This window comes from Diceros bicornis, chromosome 5, assembly GCF_020826845.1.
Source record: "Diceros bicornis minor isolate mBicDic1 chromosome 5, mDicBic1.mat.cur, whole genome shotgun sequence".
NCBI classification, from domain to species: Eukaryota; Metazoa; Chordata; class Mammalia; order Perissodactyla; family Rhinocerotidae; genus Diceros; species Diceros bicornis.
This window is the reverse complement of record NC_080744.1, coordinates 40,533,420-40,553,819: the sequence shown is the minus strand read 5'-3', so window position 1 is coordinate 40,553,819 and position 20,400 is coordinate 40,533,420. Positions and strand designations below refer to the sequence as shown.

The 20,400-nt window shown below is 36.2% G+C and overlaps 1 protein-coding gene across 2 annotated transcripts in view; it reads left to right on the top strand.

The window, feature by feature from the left end:
• Positions 1 to 20,400, top strand: part of UBR1 (ubiquitin protein ligase E3 component n-recognin 1) — a 143,140-nt gene that overhangs the window by 23,093 nt on the left and 99,647 nt on the right. For both annotated transcript variants that reach the window (XM_058541380.1, XM_058541379.1), the window contains exon 4: positions 13,464 to 13,574. In XM_058541380.1, the coding sequence (XP_058397363.1) occupies positions 13,464 to 13,574 (111 nt within the window). The remainder of the gene's footprint in view (positions 1 to 13,463; positions 13,575 to 20,400) is intronic.

Genomic DNA, 20,400 nt, shown 5'->3' with positions numbered 1-20,400 from the left:
TGCTAAGCGAAATAAGTCAGAGGGAGAAGGTCAAATTCCTTATGATCTCACTGATAAGTGGAAGATAAAAACAACAACAAACAAACACATAGACACAGAGATTGGATTGGTGGTTACCAGAGGGGAAGCGGGGAGGGAGGAGGGTGAAAGGGATGATTAGGCACATGTGTGTGGTGATGGGTTGTAATTAGTACGTGGGTGGTGAACGTGATGTAATCTATGTAGAAATCAAAATATGATGTACACCTGAAATTTATATAATGTTATAAACCACTCTTACCGCAATAGAAAATAAAGAGGTTATGTCTGATGGACAAAAAAAAGAAAATAACAAAGATAAAATTTTGAGCTATTTGTTCTGCTGTGAGTAATGTGACCCTTTGCGATCTCCAGCTTTTCAATAGTTTACCCCCTAAAAAAACCTGCAGTAAGGTGAGTAAGGTCTGAGGATCTAATGTATAACATGATGACTGTAGTTGATAACACTGTATTGTATAATTGAAATTTGCTAAGAGAGTACAACTTAAACGTTCTCACACACAAAAAAAGTAAATATGAAAAAAAAGAACATACTGCAGTACTATCTTTAAAAAAAAAAAAAAACCTATGGGGGGCTGGCCCCATGGTGTAGCGGTTAAGTGTGCGTGCTCCACTGCTGGCAGCCCGCGTTCGGATCCCAGGCACACACCAACACACCACTTGTCAGGCCATGCTGTGGCGGCATCCCGTATAAAGTAGAGGAAGATGGGCACGGATGTTAGCTCAGGGCCAGTCTTCCTCAGCAAAAAGAGGAGGATTAGCATGGATGTTAGCTCAGGGCTGATCTTTCTCGCAAAAAAAAAAAAAGCTATGAATTTTTCTCCTCAAAATAAATAAAAACACCCACTGTGAAAGATGATTTTTAACAAAGAGATATGTTTCCTTTATGTTGTTAAATGAGAAAAGTGAGTTAAACAAAAACAGTATATTCATATAACCATCTCCTCTCATCAGAAAAAAATGAAGTTTTCAAATGAAGTTTATAAAGTTGTAAAAGAAAGAAAAAAATTTTCATGTCATACTTGTAAACGTTAAAAGCAAAGTATATAAAATTATGCATTCAATTTTTGGTGTTTGTTTTAGAACGTATTGTGTATATAACATTTTGTCATAATTTATGTTAACCTTTTACCTATTATTGGGGAATTTATTTGCATTCCAGTTTTTTTTTTAATGGTAAACAATGTTGCAATAAATATCATTATGTGTAAATCATTTTTCCTTGTGTAGGATTATTTCCTTAGGATAGGTTCTCAGAGGTGGAATTACTGGATTCAAAAATACAGACCTTTCACACAGTAAAAAGACAAACCGCAAACTGGGTGAAAATCTTTGCAAAACAAGTATTTGATAAAGGACTGGTATCCAAAATATACAAAGAACACTTAAAACTCAACAATAAGCAAATGAACAACCCAATTAAAAAAGGGTCCAAAGATCTGAAACAGAATCTTCACCAAGAAGATATACAAATGGCTAATAAGCACGTGAAAAGATGCTCCAAATCATGTCATTTGGGAATTGTAAAGTAAAACAAGAACATACCACTACACACCTATTAGAATTGCCAAAATTCTAAACACTGACAACACCAAATGCTGGTGAGGATGTGGAGCAAGAGAAACTCTTATTCATTGCTGGTGGGAATGCAAAATGGTACAACCACTTTGGAAGACAGTTTGGCAATTTCTTACAGAACAAAACATACTGTAACCATGAAATTCGGCAGTTGCACTCCTTGGTATTTACCCAAATGAGCTGAAAACTCATGTCCACACAAAAAGCTGTGCAAGAATGTTTATAGCGGCTTTATTCGTATTTGCCAAAACTTGGAAGCAACCAAGATGCCCTTCGATAGGTGAATAGATAAATAAACTTTGGTATACCCATACAATGGATTATTATTTAGCGATAAAAAGAAATGCGCTACCAGACTACGAAAAGACTTGGGGAAACCTTAAATACTTATTGCTTGAAGAAGCCATTATGAAAAGCCTACATTCTGTATGACTCCAGCTATATGACATTCTGGAAAAGGCAACACTATGGAGACAGTAAAAAGATCAGTGGTTGCCAGGGGCTGGAGGATGGTGGTGGGAGGAATCAAGAGGTGAATGGGTATAGCACAAAGGGTTTTTAGGGCAGTAAAACTACTCTCTCTGATACAGTAGTGGTGTATACATGTCATATGTTTGTCAAAACCCAAAAATGTACAACATAAAGAGTGAACCCTTATGTAAATTATAGACTTTAGTTAATAATAATGTATCAACATTGATTTCTCAATTGTAACAAATGTACCACACTAATGCAAGATGTTAATAATAGGGGAAACTGTACAGTGGGGAGAAGGGATGTGTGGGAACTAGCTGTTTTCTACTCAGTTTTTCTGTGAACCTAAAACTGCTCTAGAAAATGAAGTCTTGATTTTTAAAAATGATCTTTTAAAGGTTCTTAGTATAATTTGCAAAATTGCTTTAGGAAAGAATTATACTAAATGTATGGCAAGAAGCAGTGCCTGACAACCTGCAGAAACCTTTTAAGAAACTTTTTTTATTGGTGTCATAATAGTATATAACTATGAAATTTCATTTGTACATTATTATTTGTCAGTCACCATATATATGTGTCCCTTTACCCCTTATGCCCACCTTCCAACCCCCTACCCCTTTGGTAACCACTAATCTGTTCTCTTTGTTCATGTATTTGTTTATCTTCTACATGTGAGTGAAATCATACAGTGTTTGTCTTTCCCTGACTGGCTTATCTTACTGAACATAATACCCTCAAGTTCCATCCATGTTGTTGCGAATGGGATGATTTTGTCTTTTTTTTTTTATGACTGAGTAGTATTCCACTGTATATATATACCATGTCTTCTTTATCCGTTCATCAGTTGATGGGCACTTGGGTTGCTTCCACATCTTGGCTATTGTGAATAATGCTGCAGTGAACATAGGGGTGCATAAGACTCTTTGAATTGTTGATTTCAATTTCTTTGGATAAATACCCAGTAGTAGTATAGCTGGGTCATATGGTATTTTGATTTTTAGTTTTTTGAGAAATTTCCGTACTGTTTTCCATAGTGGCTGCATGAGTTTGCATTCTTACCAACAGTGTATGAGGGTCCTCTTTTCATCCTCTCCCACATTTGTTGTTTTTTTGTCCTGGTAATTAGAGCCATTCTAATATGTGTAAGATGATATCTCATTGTAGTTTTTATTTGCATTTCTCTGATGATTAGTGATGTTGAGCGTCTTTTCATGTGCCTGTTGGCCATCCATATATCTTTGGAAAAATGTCTGTTCATATCCTCTGCCCATTTTCTGATGGGGTTGTTTATTGTTTTGTTGTCTAGTTGTATGAGTTCTTTATTTTGGAGATTAACCCCTTGTCAGATATATGATTTGCAAATATTTTCTCCTAGTTGGTGGGTTGTCTTTTTGTTTTGTTCCTAGTTTCTTTTGCCTTGCAGAAGCTCTTTAGTCTGATGAAGTCTCATTTGTTTTTCTTTTGTTTCCCTTGCCTGAGTAGATATAGCGTTCAAAAAGATCCTTCTAAGACTGATGTCAAAGAGTATACTGCCTGTATTTTCTTCTAGGAGTTTTATGGTTTCGTGGCTTACTTTCAAGTCTTCAATCCATTTTGAGTTAATTTTTGTGTATGGTGAAAGATAATGGTCTAACTTCATTGTTTTGTGTGTGGCTGTCCAGTTTTCCCAACACCATTTATTGAAGAGACTTTCATTTCTCCATTGTTTGTTCTTAGCTCCTTTGTGGAAGATTAGCTCTCTGTAGATGTGTGGTTTTATTTCTGAGCTTTCAGTTTTGTTCCATTGATCTGTGTGTCTGTTTTTGTACCAGTACCATGCTGTTTTCATTACTATAGCTTTGTAGTATATTTTGAAGTCAGGGATTGTGATGCTTCCAGCTTTGTTCTTTTTTCTCAGGATTGCTTTACCTATTCGGGGTCTTTTGTTGCCCCATATGAATTTTAGGATTCTTTGTTCTGTTTCCATGAAGAATGTCATTGGGAGTCTCGTTGGGATTGCATTCAATCTGTAGATTGCTTTAGGTAGTATGGACATTTTAACTACGTTTATTCTTCCAATCCATGTGCATGGAATATCTTTCCATTTCTTTATGTCATCATTGATTTCTTTCAATAATGTCTTATAGTATTTATTGAATAGGTATTTCCCCTCCTTGGTTAAATTTATTCCTAGATATTTGATTCTTTTTGTTGCAATTGTAAAAGAGATTGTATTCTTGAGTTCTCTGTTAGTTTGTTATTCGAGTATAGAAATGGAACTGATTTTTGTAAGTTGATTTTTTACCCTGCAACTTTGCTGTAACTGTTGGTTATTTCTAATAGTTTTCCAATGGATTCTTTAGGGTTTTCTATATATAAAATCATATCCTCTGTAAACAGTGAGAGTTTCACTTCCTCCTTGCCTCTTTGGATACCTTTTATTTCTTTTTCTTGCCTAATTGCTCTGGCCAAAACCTCTAGTACTACATTGAATAAGAGTGGCGAGAGTGGGCACCCTTGTCTTGTTCCTGTTCTCAGAGGGATGGCTTTCAGTTTTTCCCCATTGAGTATGATGTTGGCTGTGGGTTTGTCATATATGGCCTTTATTATGTTGAGTACTTTCCTTCTATACCCATTTTATTCAGAGTTTTTATCATAAATGAGTGTTGGATCTTGTCAGATGCTTTCTCAGCGTCTATTGAGATGATCATGTGGTTTTTATTCCTCATTTTGTTACTGTGGTGTATCACGTTGATTGATTTGTGGATGTTGTACCATCCCTGTGTCCCTGGTATAAATCCCACTTGATCATGGTGTATGATCCTTTTGAAGTATTGCTGTATTCAGTTTGCCAATCTTTTGTTGAGGATTTTTGCATCTATGTTCATCAGTGATACTGGCCTGTAGTTTTCCTTCTTTGTGTTGTCCTTGTCTGGTTTTGGGATCAGGGTGATGTTGGCCTTGTAAAGTGTGTTAGGAAGTATTCCATCTTCATTAATTTTTCTGAATAGTTTGAGGAGGATAGGTACTAAATCTTCTTTGAATGTTTGGTAGAATTCTCCAGAGAAGCTTTCTGGTCCTGGACTTTTATTTTTGGGGAGGTTTTTGATTACTGTTTCAATCTCTTTACTTGTGATTGGTCTATTCAGATTCTCTGTTTCTTCTTGATTCAGTTTTGGGAGGTTATATGAGTCCAAGTATTTATCCATTTCTTCTAGATTGTCCAATTTGTTGGCATATAGTTATAATCTTTTGTATTATACTTATAATCCTTTGTATTTCTATGGTAACTGTTTTAATTTCTCCTCTTTCATTCCTAATTTTATTTATTTGAACCTTCTCTCTTTTTTGCTTAGTAAGTCTGGCTAAGGGTTTCTCAATTTTGTTTATCTTTTCAAAGAACCAGCTCTTAGTTTCATTGATCCTTTCTACTGTTTTTTTTTGTTTGTTTGTTTCAATTTCATTTATTTCTGCTCTAATTTTTTATTGTTTGTTTCAATTTCATTTATTTCTGCTGTAATTTTTATTATTTCCCTGCTTCTGCTGACTTTGGTCTTTGTTCTTCTTTTTCTGGTTCTGTTAGGTGTAGTTTAAGATTGCTTATTTGAGATTTTTCTTGTCTGTTAATGTGGGCCTGTATTGCTATGAATTTGCCTCTTAGGACCACTTCTGCTGCATCCCATATGAGATGGTATGGTGTATTTTCATTTTCATTTGTCTCCAGATATTCTTTGATTTCTCCTTTAATTTCTTCAGTGATCCATTTGTTGTTCAGTAGCATGCTGTTTAGTCTCCACGTATTTATCACTTTCCCAGCTTTTTTCTTTATTTTATTTCTAGTTTCATAGCATTATGATCAGAAAAGATACTTGTTATGATTTCAGTCTTAAATTTATTGAGGCTTGCCTTGTTTCCCAACATATGGTCTATCTTTGAGAATGTTCCATGTGCACTTGAGAAGAATGTGTATTCTGTTGATTTTGGATTGAGTGTTCTATATATATCTATTAAGTCCTCTGGTCTAGCTTTTTTGTTTAGTTCCATTACTTCCTTATTGACTTTCTGTCTAGTTGATCTATCCATTGATGACAGTGGGGTGTTAAAGTCCCCTACTATTATTGTGTTGCTGTTAATGTCTCCTTTTAGGTCAATTAATAGTTGCTTTATGTACTTTGGTGCTCCTGTGTTAGGTGCATATATATTTATTTTTATATGTTTTTCAATATAAATTTTTATATGTATATGTCCTCTTGGTGGAGTGTTCCTTTTATCATTGTATACTGCTCCTCTTTGTCTCTCATTGGTTTTTTTTTATCTTGAAGTCTACTTTGTCTGGTAAAAGTATGGCAACACCTGCTTTCTTTTGTTTGCCATTAGCTTGGAGTATCGTCTTCCATCCCTTCACTCTAAGCCTGTGTTTGTCTTTACAGCTGACGTGTTTCCTGGAGGCAGCAAATTGTTGGGTCTTGTTTTTTAATCCATTCAGCCACTCTGTGTCTTTTGATTGGGGAATTCAATTCCATTTACATTTAGAGTGATTATTGATATATGAGGGCTTAATGCTGCCATTTTATCACTGTAACGAACTTTTTTTTTTTTTTAATTTTACTTATTTATTTTTCCCTCAAAGCCCCAGTGGATAGTTGTATGTCATAGCTGCACATCCTTCTAGCTGCTGTATGTGGGATGTGGCCCCAGCATGGCCGGAGAAGTGGTGCGTCGGTGTGCGCCCGGGATCCGAACCTAGGCCACCAGTAGCGGAGCACGCGCACTTAACCGCTAAGCCACGGGGCCGGCCCTGTAACAAACTTTTTCACTAAAACCTTTCAACTGAATGCGAATTGAAAAAGAAATTTTCCCATCGCTATTGAAATGTATTTTCTCAATTGTTCTTAATGTTCTTTGTTTTTGCTTATTTTGGAATGGTGAATATGGAAAACCCTTACATTGCTACTTACCTTTGCTGTCTTCTTGCGTAATCGGAACAAGATCTTTGGCTGTTTATTTTGTTGTTATCCATGCTGACAGGATCAAGGTCTTTATTTGATGAGTCGATTAAATGCTGAGAAGCCAAGATCTGAATAATATTATAACTTTGATCAAATAGAACCGAAAGAGTGCCTGACTTCATCTAACTAGGGTTGTCTTGTATCTTGGAAGCTGATTACCAAAAACCAGGTCCACTTGTAACCTTGAGAGTGATATGGTACTTTTATTGAACACATTCCACAGTCAGTTAGAATGAATCTGGAGAAGAAAACAAAGCTCACTAACAATCTTTGTTTTCTCTGTCTCTTTCCTGTGTATGCCTCTATCTTCACTCACTAAATTGCAACGATATATTTATGTGTTCTTTATCCCCACCGGACTATAAACTCTTGATGACAAGGCCCAGGTCTCATGTACCTCCTATGTCTGTCATAGTTCCTGGGACATAGAGGCTTTCAACAAACATTTGTTAAAATGAAGTGGTAGGATCAAAAGGGCTAAATCATAGGCAGAGCTAACAACTAAGATTTAATTATAAAAATAACTATCGGAGTCTGTTTTAAATTAGCTTACTTTATACATTCTACATTCCTACATGATGAAAATTTATAGTCATGTATCGTCTTTGAAACACAATAGCATTAAAAAATTTTATATATCTAGGTAATATACTAAAACCTACATTTAAAAAAATTCAAAAATACAAAATAATATAAATAAAAGTTATAGTTGCCTTTCTGCCCCATGCTACTTGCTTTGTTAAACTAAATAAACAATTTAGTGTACATCCTTACAAATTTTTATTTATGTATTTACAAACATGCACACACATATATTTATATGTTTAGGGAATGGTGTTTGTGTATGCGCAATTGTATAAATGGGATCCTACTGTATATTGTTTTGCAACTTGTTTTTAACTTAACAGTATATCATGGGGGTAATTCTATGTTTATACATATAATAATTCTTGCCTTATTTAATTGCTGCATGTATTCCTTTGTGCAAATATATCATAGTGTATTTAATCTTTCCCCTTTTTCTAAACAATTTCATTGTTTCCAGTTTTTCACTGATCAACAAATATTGGAACATACACATATATCTTTGTTTTTATATAAGTGAGTATATATTCAAGAATGCCTGAGGCTAGATTCTTAGAGGTAGATTTTCTGGATTGAAGGGTATGTGCATTTAACATTTTGATAGATGTTAGGGCCGGCCCCATGGCTTAGCGGTTAAGTGCGCGCACTCTGCTGCTGGCGGCCCGGGTTCAGATCCCAGTCGCGCACCGACGCACTGCTTCTCTGGCCATGCTGAGGCCACGTCCCACATACAGCAACTAGAAGGATGTGCAGCTATGACATACAACTATCTACTGGGGCTTTGGGGGGGGGAATAAAATAAAATAAAATGCTGTATAAAATTTTGATAGATGTTTGCCAGATGTTTTTCTTGAATTGCTGTGCCAACTTACATTCCCATTAAAAGGATATGAGAATGTTCTTTCTCCACACCTATCCCCAAACTTTATTTAGTCTTTTTACTTTTTGACAATCTGTTAACAATGAAATAATTTCATTATTTTAATTTTAATTTTTATTTTTACTAGTATTATTAATGTCTTTTCTTATTCTAACTGTATGTTTAATTTCTTCTGCGTATTGCCTATTTCTATCTTTGACTCATTTTTCTGTTGCATTTTTCTTACTGCTGTACGTACTTTACAAATATTTTCTCTTAGTATGCTTGTCTTTTTAAAACTTTTATTTTTATTGCAGATTTATTGAGATAAAATTTATATACAATAAAATCCAACCTTTCAAGTGTACAGTTGCATGAGTTTTCACAAACATGTACAGTTCATTAACTACCACCATAATCAAGATATAAAACATTTACATCATCCCCAGAAGTTCTCTAGTGCCCGTTTGCGGTCAGTCCTCTTTCCCCCTTACCACCATCTCCTGGCGGTCACTCATCTGTTTTCTGTCCCTATAGTTTTGCCTTTTCAGAATGTTATAGAAATGAAATCATATAGTATGTAGTGTTTCCTGTCTTCTCTTTTTTCACTTAGCGTAATGCTTTTGAGATCCACTCATGTATCAGCAGTTTGTTCCTTTTTATTGCTGAGTAGTACACCACTGTATGGATGTGCCACAATTTATCCGTTCACCAGTTGGTGAGCATTTGGGTTGTTTCCAGCTTTTTTTTTGTTTCATTTTGTTTTTTTGTGAGGAGATCAGCCCTGTGCTAACATCTGCCAATTCTCCTCTTTTTTTGCTGAGGAAGACTGGCTCTTGGCTAACAATTGTGCCCATCTTCCTCCACTTTATATGGGACACCGCCACAGCATGGCTTGCCAAGCAGTGCATCAGTGCGCGCCCAGGATCTGAACCAGCGAACCCCAGGCTGCCGCAGCGGAGCATGTGCACTTAACCACTTGCACCACCGGGCCAGCCCCAGGGTTGTTTCCAGCTTTTAAATAAAGCTGCTGTAAACATTCAAGTATAAGTCTTTGCGTGGGCGTATGTTTTTACTTCTCTTGGGTAACCTAGGAGTGAGATTGCTGGATCATAAGTGTATGCTTGACTTTATAAGATCTGTTTTCTATCTTTTTTTGGGGTGGTGGGGGCGGGGAAGATCAGCCCTGAGCTAACATCCGATGCCAATTCTCCTCTTTTTTTGCTGAGGAAGATTGGCCCTGAGCTAATGTCTGTGCCTATCTTCCTCTACTTTATATGGGACACCACCACAGCATGGCTTGACAAGTGGTGCATTAGTGCACACCCGGGATGCAAACCTGCGAACCCCAGGCCGCTGAAGCGGAGAGCGCACACTTAACTGCTGTGCCACCAGGCCGGCCCCTGTTTTCTATCTTTTTAACTTACTAACATTTTAAATTAGTATGTTGTTAAATTTGTCAGATTTGTTTTTAACCTTCTGGATTTTATGCCTTGCTTCCATGGCATTCCTTATTCTAAAATTATGCTTATACTTTCTTTCAGTCCAGCTACATTTTTAGTAATTATGGATGAGTTTGGCCTTCTTCAGTATACTGTATATATGAAGGAAGAAAAATTGATTTGTGTATTCTAATTTTGTTTGGTACTTTTGTTCTAGTGGTTACCTCTAAAGTAGTAATTTTTATGGTGCCTTTAGTTCTTTTTCTTCCTCTTAACTTTTTTTTTTTTTTTTTTGAGGAAGATCAGCCCTGAGCTAACATCTGCCAATCCTCCTCTTTTTGCTTAGGAAGACCGGCCCTGGGCTAACATCCGTGCCCATCTTCCTCCACTTTATGTGGGACGCCGCCACAGCATCGTTTGCCGAGTGGTGCGTCGGTGCACGCCCGGGATCTGAACCAGCGAACCCCCGGCTGCCAGAGTGGAGTGCATGCACTTAACCGCTTGCGCCACCGGGCTGTCCCTCCCTCTTAACTTTTTATTATCTAGTCTGTCAGATTTAATGCTATCTTTGACTCCCTCCTATTACCTATAACAGTTAGTGATCTAATGTTACTTTCTTTTTCCCTTCTCTCTCTCTCTTTTTTTTTTTTTTGCTGAGGAAGATTTGCCCTAAGCTAACATCTGTTGCCAATCTTCCTCCTCTTGCTGAGGAAGATTTGCCCTGAGCTAACATCTGTTGCCATTCTTCCTCTTTTTGCGGAGGAAGATTTGCCCTGAGCTAACATCTGTGCCCGTCTTCCTCTATTTTGTATGTGAGCCATTATCACAGCATGGCCACTGATAGACAAGTGGTGTAGGTCTGCGCCCGGGAACTGAACCCATGCTGCCAAAGCAGAGTGTGCCAAACTTAACCACTAGGCCACCGGGGCTGGCCCACCCTTCTCATTTTTTAGTTGTAGTCTTTCTGATGGTCAGATCATGTAATGTTCACATTCTTCTATCCATGTCCTCACACTTGATGTGTTCCTAGCTCTACAATTAAATATATAGAATGTTCACCATCTGTCCTTTTTCTGAAGTTTCCCCAGTCACCTCTTGGTTGGATGAAACTCATCCTCTAGAGGTCTGTAAACTGTAGGTTGTGCGTCAAATCTGGCTCACCACGTGTTTTTTTTATGGCCTGCAAGCTAAGCATGGTTTTTATATTTTTAGATGGGGGAAAAAAATATTTTATGATACACGGAAATTATATCAAATTAAAATTTCAGTGTCCATAAATAAAGTTTTAATGGAACATAGTTGTGCTTATTCATTTATTTATTGTCTATGGCTGCTTCTGCACTACAACAGTAGAATTGAGTAATTCAGCAGAGATTGTATGACTTACAAAGCGCAAAATATTTACTGTCTTCCTTATACAGAAAGTTTACTGATCTCTGCTCAAGTAGATTCCTCAGGAAGGGCACATGTATACAGTGTTCCCTAAGTTCTGACATGTTCAAAAATGTATTTTTATAGCTTGGCTGGAGATAATATCCTTGGTTTGCATTTTCTTTCCTTAAAAATGCTGCTCTGCTGTTTTCTTGTTTTATATGTTGTTATTGAGAAGTCTGATGCCCGTCTACTTTTCTTGCTGTTACATTATTTCATCTTTTTACCTGAAGGCCTTTAGGACTTCTATCTTTAAAGTCTAACAGTTTTAATAGGATATATTTTGGAGTTGATCATACTGGGTGAGTTTTTTTCTCACTCATGGACCCTTTCAATGTGTAGATTCAGGTCTTCTTTTATTTTCAGGAAGTTGTCTTAGATTACAGTTTTAAATGTTAGCTCTGTTCCATTGTTTTGATTTTCTTCTTCGATGACTCCAGTTATACTTACATTGGCTCTCTTATGCTTATCTTGCATTTCATCTACTTTTTCTCTGACTCTGTATTTCTTTACTTCATTTCATTTTCGTTCTCTTCATTGTTTTCCTGCTTTGTTTCAATGCACTTTATTAACCTTTCATTTGAGTCTATTATTTTGGACACTGTAATTTAGAATTCATTTCTGATATGATTTTCTCATTTTCTTCCATTTTTTTTTTTTTCCTGAGTTCAGTCAAGTCTCATTTTATTTATTCTTGGTTTTTTTTGTCCATTTCTGTTCTTAGTTTTTGTATTTCTGATTAAATATGTTTGAATTTGATTAAGGGTTTTCATATCCCCAAATGCTTGTTTGAGGTGATGTAATCCACTTGGAAGCATTGTGTTAGAGTTTTTTCCAGCTTTCTGATTGGGTTTTGGCTCTTATTTGCATTTTTTGCATTTTTTCTTTTTTGCAATAGTTTTGTATGGATATGGTTCTATTTTATATGGCTATGAGTCATATAAAATAGAAAATTTCTTTCTATTTTTTATTTCATGTACAGGGTTCACAAGTGCTCTCTTCTGTCTGTTCTGCCCTCTTATATGTAATTTCTTTTATAGATGATGGTGGTGGTAGTGGTGAGGTGAGGGGAAGGTTTGGGATGTCTTGTTTCTCTAGGATCCTTAATTTTCCCTTCTTGTTTTTGTTTCATTTACTGCCACATGTTTGATTTTCCTCTAGAAGTAATGCTTCTCTGAGGTTGCTACTTCTGGTCCTGCTCACTTTCGATCTCTTTCCCTGTGAATCACCAAGTCCCAACCTGTGTTCAGTATTTGTCCCTTATTGGGCTTTCTCTTTTTGGGTGTGGTTTTGCCTATGCTTCATCTAAGTCCTCACTACCCCTCTGCTCTCTTTCGTGGAGTCTCTTAGTTGTCTGCATCTATAGGCTTGAAGTGATAGGCAACGGGAACTCTGATGGAACAAGTCTTTTGAAGGTCGTGGTGTTTATTTTTTGTCTCTTAGTAATGCTATAAACATGGATCATGTGTGGTTTTATTGCTGTCCTTTTTAATTGTATATTTTGGAGTGGGAAGTTTTGGGGAAGATTCAAAATCAGGCTGTCATCATCCTCTATCTGGATTAGTATATTTTAGATAATTTTTACAGGAACCCTCAAAGGAAAAATGTTGTGAATAAGTTTTAGTTGCTGTGGGACATCAGTATAGATGAAAATACTTCATGTATTTCTTAAGTACTATATAATATCGTTATAATGATTAAAAAGATGTTTAATCATAAAATTTCATTACTCAGGCATTCTGGGTGTTGCATAGATTATTTTTTGCACACTTCACAATCTGTTCTGCTTCTGTTCCATTAGTATAAAATTATAGAAATTATTATTTTAAAAATTAGAGTATATTTCAAAAATTTATCAATGTTGAAGGTCCATTTTTGTTTTAAGTATTCAGGATTTTTTTTGGTTAACTAATCAAAGTGGTTTTTGATATATTTAGTTTTTATGACATTAAAGGCAATTAAGGTTGAAGTATTAGGGAGCATTTATTATTTGAATCATCTTTATCATTCTTCCTTGCTTTGTTAATATGTTTTGAAATGAAAACAAACTGATTTTTAATTTATCAGATGCATACTTCTACTGGAGGAGGATTTTGTGACTGTGGAGACACAGAGGCATGGAAAACTGGCCCTTTTTGTATATGTCATGAACCTGGAAGAGCAAGTACTACAAAAGAGGTAAGAATATTATTTTTAAAAATTGCTAACTATTTTAAGCTTGATGAAATTAGATAGAAACAAATGTTAGGTGTATGAGTTGAACTGAATTCCATTGAGAATCCTAATTTTTATGTTCTAATATTTAAATGTAAGGAGTTTTATTTGTCTCTAGAGAAGTTAAAGATTTTATAATTATATTATTTCTCTAAAGACGAAATGAATTCACAATGAAAAAATGAGCTCAGAATACTTTTTGTTAAGCAATTTGATAAGTAAGAGTGAACAATATATAAACCTGAAAGAGTAAATGGCAGTAATTTTTTTTTTAAATTTTATTTATTTATTTTTTTTCCCCCAAAGCCCCAGTAGATAGTTGTATGTCATAGCTGCACATCCTTCTAGTTGCTGTATGTGGGACGCGGCCTCAGCATGGCCAGAGAAGCAGTGCATCAGTGCGCGCCTGGGATCCGAACCCGGGCCGCCAGAAGCAGAGCGCGCGCACTTAACCGCTAAGCCACAGGGCCGGCCCAGGAAGTAATTATTAATAGATAGAAGCAGAATGTAGTGAATTAGAAAACAGTAGAATTGACACATAAATTCAGTAATTGCTTTTCTCAAAAAAAAGTCAACAAATTGATTATCCATTATATGTCCTAATCAAAGGGAAATAAAGAAGCCGTGAGCAAGCCCAGACATAGACAATTAGAAAGGAGAATGGGGAAATAACCATAGAAACAGATATGAAAGGATTATAAAAGACTCTTATATGATTCTGTGCAAATACATTTTAAAATGTGTTATTTTATCAGACAGTATAAAGTGCCATAATTTATTCAAAAACAGATAAAACTTGAGTAGTCAAAAACCATTGAAGAAATTCAGAAAATTGTCACAAGAAAATACTGTCTAAAAAATGCCATGCTCAATTAGTTTCACAGAAGAGTCCTTTTCAAAACTTAAAGAGTAAGTAGTTCTTGTACTCTTTAAACTGTTCGCTGCTACAGGGTTTTCTGACCCTGTAGCAGTGTACACCCTTAGGGCCCAGATTTTGGTCTCTTAAGTACCATTCCCCACTGAAGGAAATCAGGGCTGATTGTAAAAATACCTGATTCAGAGTCTGAGTTGGGAAGATATAAGGTAAGTTTGTGAGGATGGGTTTGTATCAAAAGAACCCAGGACCCAACTAAAGGCTCCCATTGACCTGAGTTGGGCAATTGAAGCATCAAAAAAAATACTAAATAACAATTGATTGAATTATACTGAATTATAAAAATCTGTGAATTGTTGGGGCCGGCCCAGTGGAGTAGTGGTTAAGTTCATGTGCTCCACTTTGGTGGCCTAGGGTTCACTAGTTAAGAACCTGGGCATGGACCCACGAACCGCTCATCAAGCCATGCTGTGGCAAGCGTCCCACATATAAAGTAGAGGAAGATGGGCACGGATGTTAGCCCAGGACCTATCTTCCTCAGCAAAAAGGAGGATTGGCAACCGGTGTTAGCTCAGGGCTAATCTTCCTGACCAAAAAAAAAAAAAAAAAAAAAAATCCGTGAGTTCCTAATGAAACTTATGTGAGAGCTAAATAGAATAAAACTTGTTTGTTGCCAGGGCAGTGGTTATTATATCAATACCTTGCTCTAAAAATTCATAATTAAGGGAATGAACTAAGGATTTATTCTGCGTTTTCATAGGAATTGTATTTCATGGTAAACAAGTATCCCCAATTCATGAGGTAAAGCTCTTCTTTCTGGAGGAGGGCTGGCTAATAGGGAAGAGATAGTAGAATTAGAAAAATCAACATTTTGCAAACCCTAGAGAAATATTTGATTTAGGCAAAGATCATTAATGGATGCTAAAACCCTTAAGATTTGAGTTGATGGCGAACAATATTCACATGGTTCTAAATTGACATCTCGTAGATTACTTGCTAATCATGACGGAAAAAAATGAAACTTTACAATGCAGGTATCGTACTGTCATCATCTGAAACCAGTCATCAATATTAGCACTGTTACTAATAGTGGGGTGATATGTCATAGTGAACTTCCTCTTATTTATTTATTTATTTAATTGCCATAACGTTGGTTTATAACATTATGTAAATTTCAGGTATACATCATTATATTTCGATTTCTGTATAGATCGCATCATGTTCACCACCCAAAGACTAATTATAATCCATCACCACACACATGTGCCTAATCACCCCTTTCGCCCTCCTCCCTTTCCCCTTCCCCTCTGGTAACCACCAATCCAATCTCTGTGTGATTGTTTTTTGTTGTTTTTATGCTCTGCTTATCAGAGAGATCATACAGTATTTGACCTTCTCCCTCTGACTGATTTCGCTTAGCATAATACCCTCAAAGTCCATCCATGTTATCACAAGTGGCTGAATTTCATTGTTTCTTATGGCTGAGTAGTATTCCGTTGTGTATATACACCACGTCTTCTTTTTCCATTCGTCCCTTGATGGGCACGTAGGTTGCTTCCAAGTCTTGGCTATTGTGAATAATGCTGCAGTGAACGTAGGGGTGCATGTATCTTTATGCATTCGTGTTTTCGTGTTCTTTGGATAAATACTCAGCAGTGGAATAGCTAGATCATATGGTAGTTCTATTCTTAATTTTTTGAGGAATCTCCATACTGTTTTCCATAGTGGCTGCACGAATTTGCACTCCCACCAGCAGTGTATGAGAGTTCCCTTCTCTCCACATCCTCTCCAACACTTGTTTCCTGTCTTGTTCATTATAACCATTCCGACGGGAGTGAGGTGATAATCTTATTGTAGTTTTGATTTGCATCTCCCTGATAGTTAATGATGTTGAACCTCTTTTCATATGCCTGTTGGCCATCTGTAAATCTTCTTTGGAGAAATGTCAGTTCAGGTCTTGTGCTCATTTTTTAATCAGGTTGTTAGTTTTTTTGTTGTTGAGATGTATGAGTTCTTTGTATATTTTGGCTATTAACCCCTTAGCAGATATATGGTTGGCAAATATCTTCTCCCAATTGTTAGGCTGTCTTTTCTTTTTGTTGATGGTTTCCTTTGCTGTTCAGAAGCTTTTTAGTCTGATGTAATCCCATATATTTATTTTTTCTATTGTTTCCCTTGCCTGGTCAGACATGGTACTTGAAAATATGTTGCTAAGACCAATGTTGAAGAGCATACAAGCCTATGTTTTCTTTTAGAAGTTTCATGGTTTCATGTCTTACATTCAAGTCTTTAATCCATTTTGAGTTAATTTTTGTGTATGTTGTAAGATAATGGTCTACTTTCATTTTTTGCGTGTGGCTGACTAGTTTTCTCAACACCATTTATTAAAGAGACTTGCCTTTCTCCATTGTGTGTTTTTGGCTCCCTTGTCGAAAATTAGCTGTCCATAGATGTGTGGGTTTATTTCTGGGCTCTTGATACTGTTCCATTGATCTGTGTCTGTTTTTGTGCCAGTACCATGGTGTTTTGGTTACTATAGCCTTGTAGTATATTTTGAAATCAGGTAGTGTGATACCTCCAGCTTTGTTCTTTTTTCTCATGATTTCTTTGGCTTTTTGGGGTCTTTTGTTGTTCCATATAGATTTTAGGATTCTTTGTTCTGTTTCTGTGAAAAATGTTGTTGGAACTTTGATAGGGATTGTGTTGAATCTATAGATTGCTTTAGGAAGTATGGACATTTTAGCTATGTTTTGTTTTGTTTTTTGAGGAAGATTGGCCCAGAGCTAACATCTGTCACCAATCTTCCTCTTTTTCTTTTTGCTCCCCAAAGCCCTGGTACATAGTTGTATGTACTGTTGTGTGTACCTAGTTGTAGATCCTGCTAGTTCTTCTGTGTGGGACACTGCTTCAACATGGCTTGATGAGCAGTGAGTAGGTCTGCGCCCAGGCTCTGAACTGGTGAACCCTGGGCTGCTGAAGTGGAACGTGCGAACTTAACTGCTACGCCACCGGGCCAGCCCCTAACTTTGTTAATTCTTCCAATCCAAGAGCACGGAATATCTTTCTATTTCTTTGGGTCTTCTTCAAGTTCTTTCAACAATGTTTTATAGTTTTCAGTGTATAGATCTTTAACCTCTTTGGTTAAGTTTATTCCTAGGTATTTTATTCTTTTTGTTGCAATTGTAAATGGGATTGTATTCTTAATTTCTTTTTCTGCTACTTCATTGTTAGTGTATAGAAACGCAACTGATTTTTGTATGTTGATTTTGTATCCTGCAACTTGACCATATTCGTTTATTATTTCTAAAAGTTTTTTGGTGGATTCTTTAGAGTTTTCTATGTATAAAATCATATCATCTGCTAGTAGTGACATTTTTCACTTCTTCCTTTCTGATTTGGATCCCTTTTATTTCTTTTTCTTGCCTGATTGCTCTAGCTAGGACTTCCTGTACTATGTTAAATAGGAGTGGTGAGAGTGGGCATCCTTGTCTGGTTCCTGTTCTTAGAGGGATGGCTTCCAGTTTTTCACCATTGAGGATGATATTAGCTGTGGGTTTGTCATATATGGCCTTTATTATGTTGAGGTACTTTCCTTCTATACCCATTTTATTCCGAGTTTTTATCATAAATGGATGCTGTATCTTGTCAAATGTTTCTCTGCATCTATTGAGATGGTCATGTAGTTTTTATCCTTCATTTTGTTAATGTGGTATATCACATTGGTTAATTTGTAGATGTTGAACCATCCCTGCATCCCTGGAATAAATCTCACTTGATCGTGGTGTATGATCTTTTTAACATATTGTTGTATGCGATTTGCTAGTGTTTTGTTGAGGATTTTTGCATCGATCGATGTTCATCAGTGATATTGGCCTGTAATTTTCTTTTTTTATGTTGTCCTTGTCTGCTTTTGGTATCAGGGTAATGTTGGCTTTGTAGAATGAGTTAGGAAGCTTCCCCTCCTCTTCAATTTTTTGGAAGAGTTTGAGAAGGATAGGTATTAAGTCTTCTTTGAATGTTTGCTAGAATTTACCAGGGAAGCCATCTGGTCCTGGACTTTTATTTTCTGGGGAGACTTTTGATTACTGTTTCAATCTCCTTACTTTTGATTGCTCTATTCAAATTCTCTATTTCTTCTGGATCCACTTTTGGAAGGTTGTATGATTCTAAGAATTTATCTTTTTCTTCTAGATTATCCAATTTGTTGGCATATAGCTTTTTGTAGTATTCTCTTATAATCTGTTGTATTTCTGAGGTGTCCATTGTAATTCTTCTTCTTTCATTTCATATTTTTTTATTTGAGCCTTCTCTCTGTTTTGCTTGATGAGTCTAGCTAAAGGTTTGTCAATTTTGTTTATCTTTTCAAAGAACCAGCTCTTGGTTTCATTGATTTTTTTCTGTTGTTTTTTTAGTCTCTATTTCATTTATTTCTGCTCTGATTTTTATTATTTTACTCCTTCTACTGATTTGGGGCTTTGTTTGTTCTTCTTTTTCCAGTTCCTTTAGGTGTACCGTTAAATTGTTTATTTGAGATCTTTCTTGTTTATTGAGGTAGCCCTGTATTGCTATAAACTTCCCCCTTAGAACTGCTTTTGCTGTATCCCATAAATTCTGGCATGTCGTATTTTCATTTTCATTTGTCTCCGGGTATTTTTTGATTTCTCCTTTGATTTCTTCATTGACCCAATCATTGTTTAGTAGAATTTTGTTTAATCTCCACATATTTGTGGCTTTTCTGATTTTCTTCCTGTAGTTGATTTCTAGTTTCATACCATTGTGGTTAGAAAAGATGCTTGGTATTATTTCAGTCTTCTTAAATTTATTGAGACTTGTTTTGTGGCCTAAAATGTGATCAGTCCTGGAGAATGTTCCACGTGCATTTGAAAAGAATGTGTATTCTTCGGTTTTTGGTTGGAATGTTCTGTATATATCTACTATGATCTAGTGTGTCATTTAAGGCCAGTGTTTCCTTATTGATCTTCTGTTTAGATGATCTATCCGTTGGTGTAAGTGGAGTGTTAAAGTCCGCTACTATTATTGTGTTACTGTCTATTTCTCCTTTTATGTCTGTTAATAATTGCTTTATATATTTAGGCACTCCTATGTTGGGTGCATAGGTATTTGTAAGTGTTATATCCTCTTGTTTGTTCCCTTGATCACTATGTGGTGCCCTTCGTTGTCTCTTATTAATAAGTCTATTTTGTCTGATATAACTATTGCTACCTCAGCTTTCTTTTCATTGTCATTTGCATGGAGTATCTTTTTCCATCCCTTCACTTTCAGTTTGTGAGTGTCTTTAGGTCTGAAATTTGTCTCTTGTATGCAGCATATATATGGGTCTTGCTTTTTATCCAATCAGCCACCCTTTGCCTTTTGATCGGAGCATTTAGTCCATTGACATTTAAAGTAGCTATTGAGGCCGGCCCCGTGGCTTAGCGGTTAAGTGCGCGCGCTCCGCTGCTGGTGGCCTGGGTTCGGATCCCGGGCGCGCACCGACGCACCGCTTCTCCGGCCATGCTGAGGCCGTGTCCCACGTGCAGCGACTGGAGGGATGTGCAGCTATGACATGCAACTATCTACTGGGGCTTTGGGGGAAAAAATAAATAAATAAATAGAATTATAAAAAAAATAAAAAAAATAAAGTAGCTATTGATAAGTATGTACTTACTGCCATCTTATTACTTTTTTTCCAGGTATTTTGGTAGTTCTTTTCTGTTCCTTTCTTCTTCTCTTGCTCTCTTCCTTTGTGGTTTGATGGCTTTCTTTAGTATTATGTTTGGGTTCCTTTCTCTTAGTGTTTTGTTTATTTATTATGGGTTTCTAGTTTGTGATTACCATGAGCTTCATATATAATAACCTACGTATGTAGCAATCTATATTAAGTTGATGGTCTCTTTAGTTTGACCTCTTTCTAAA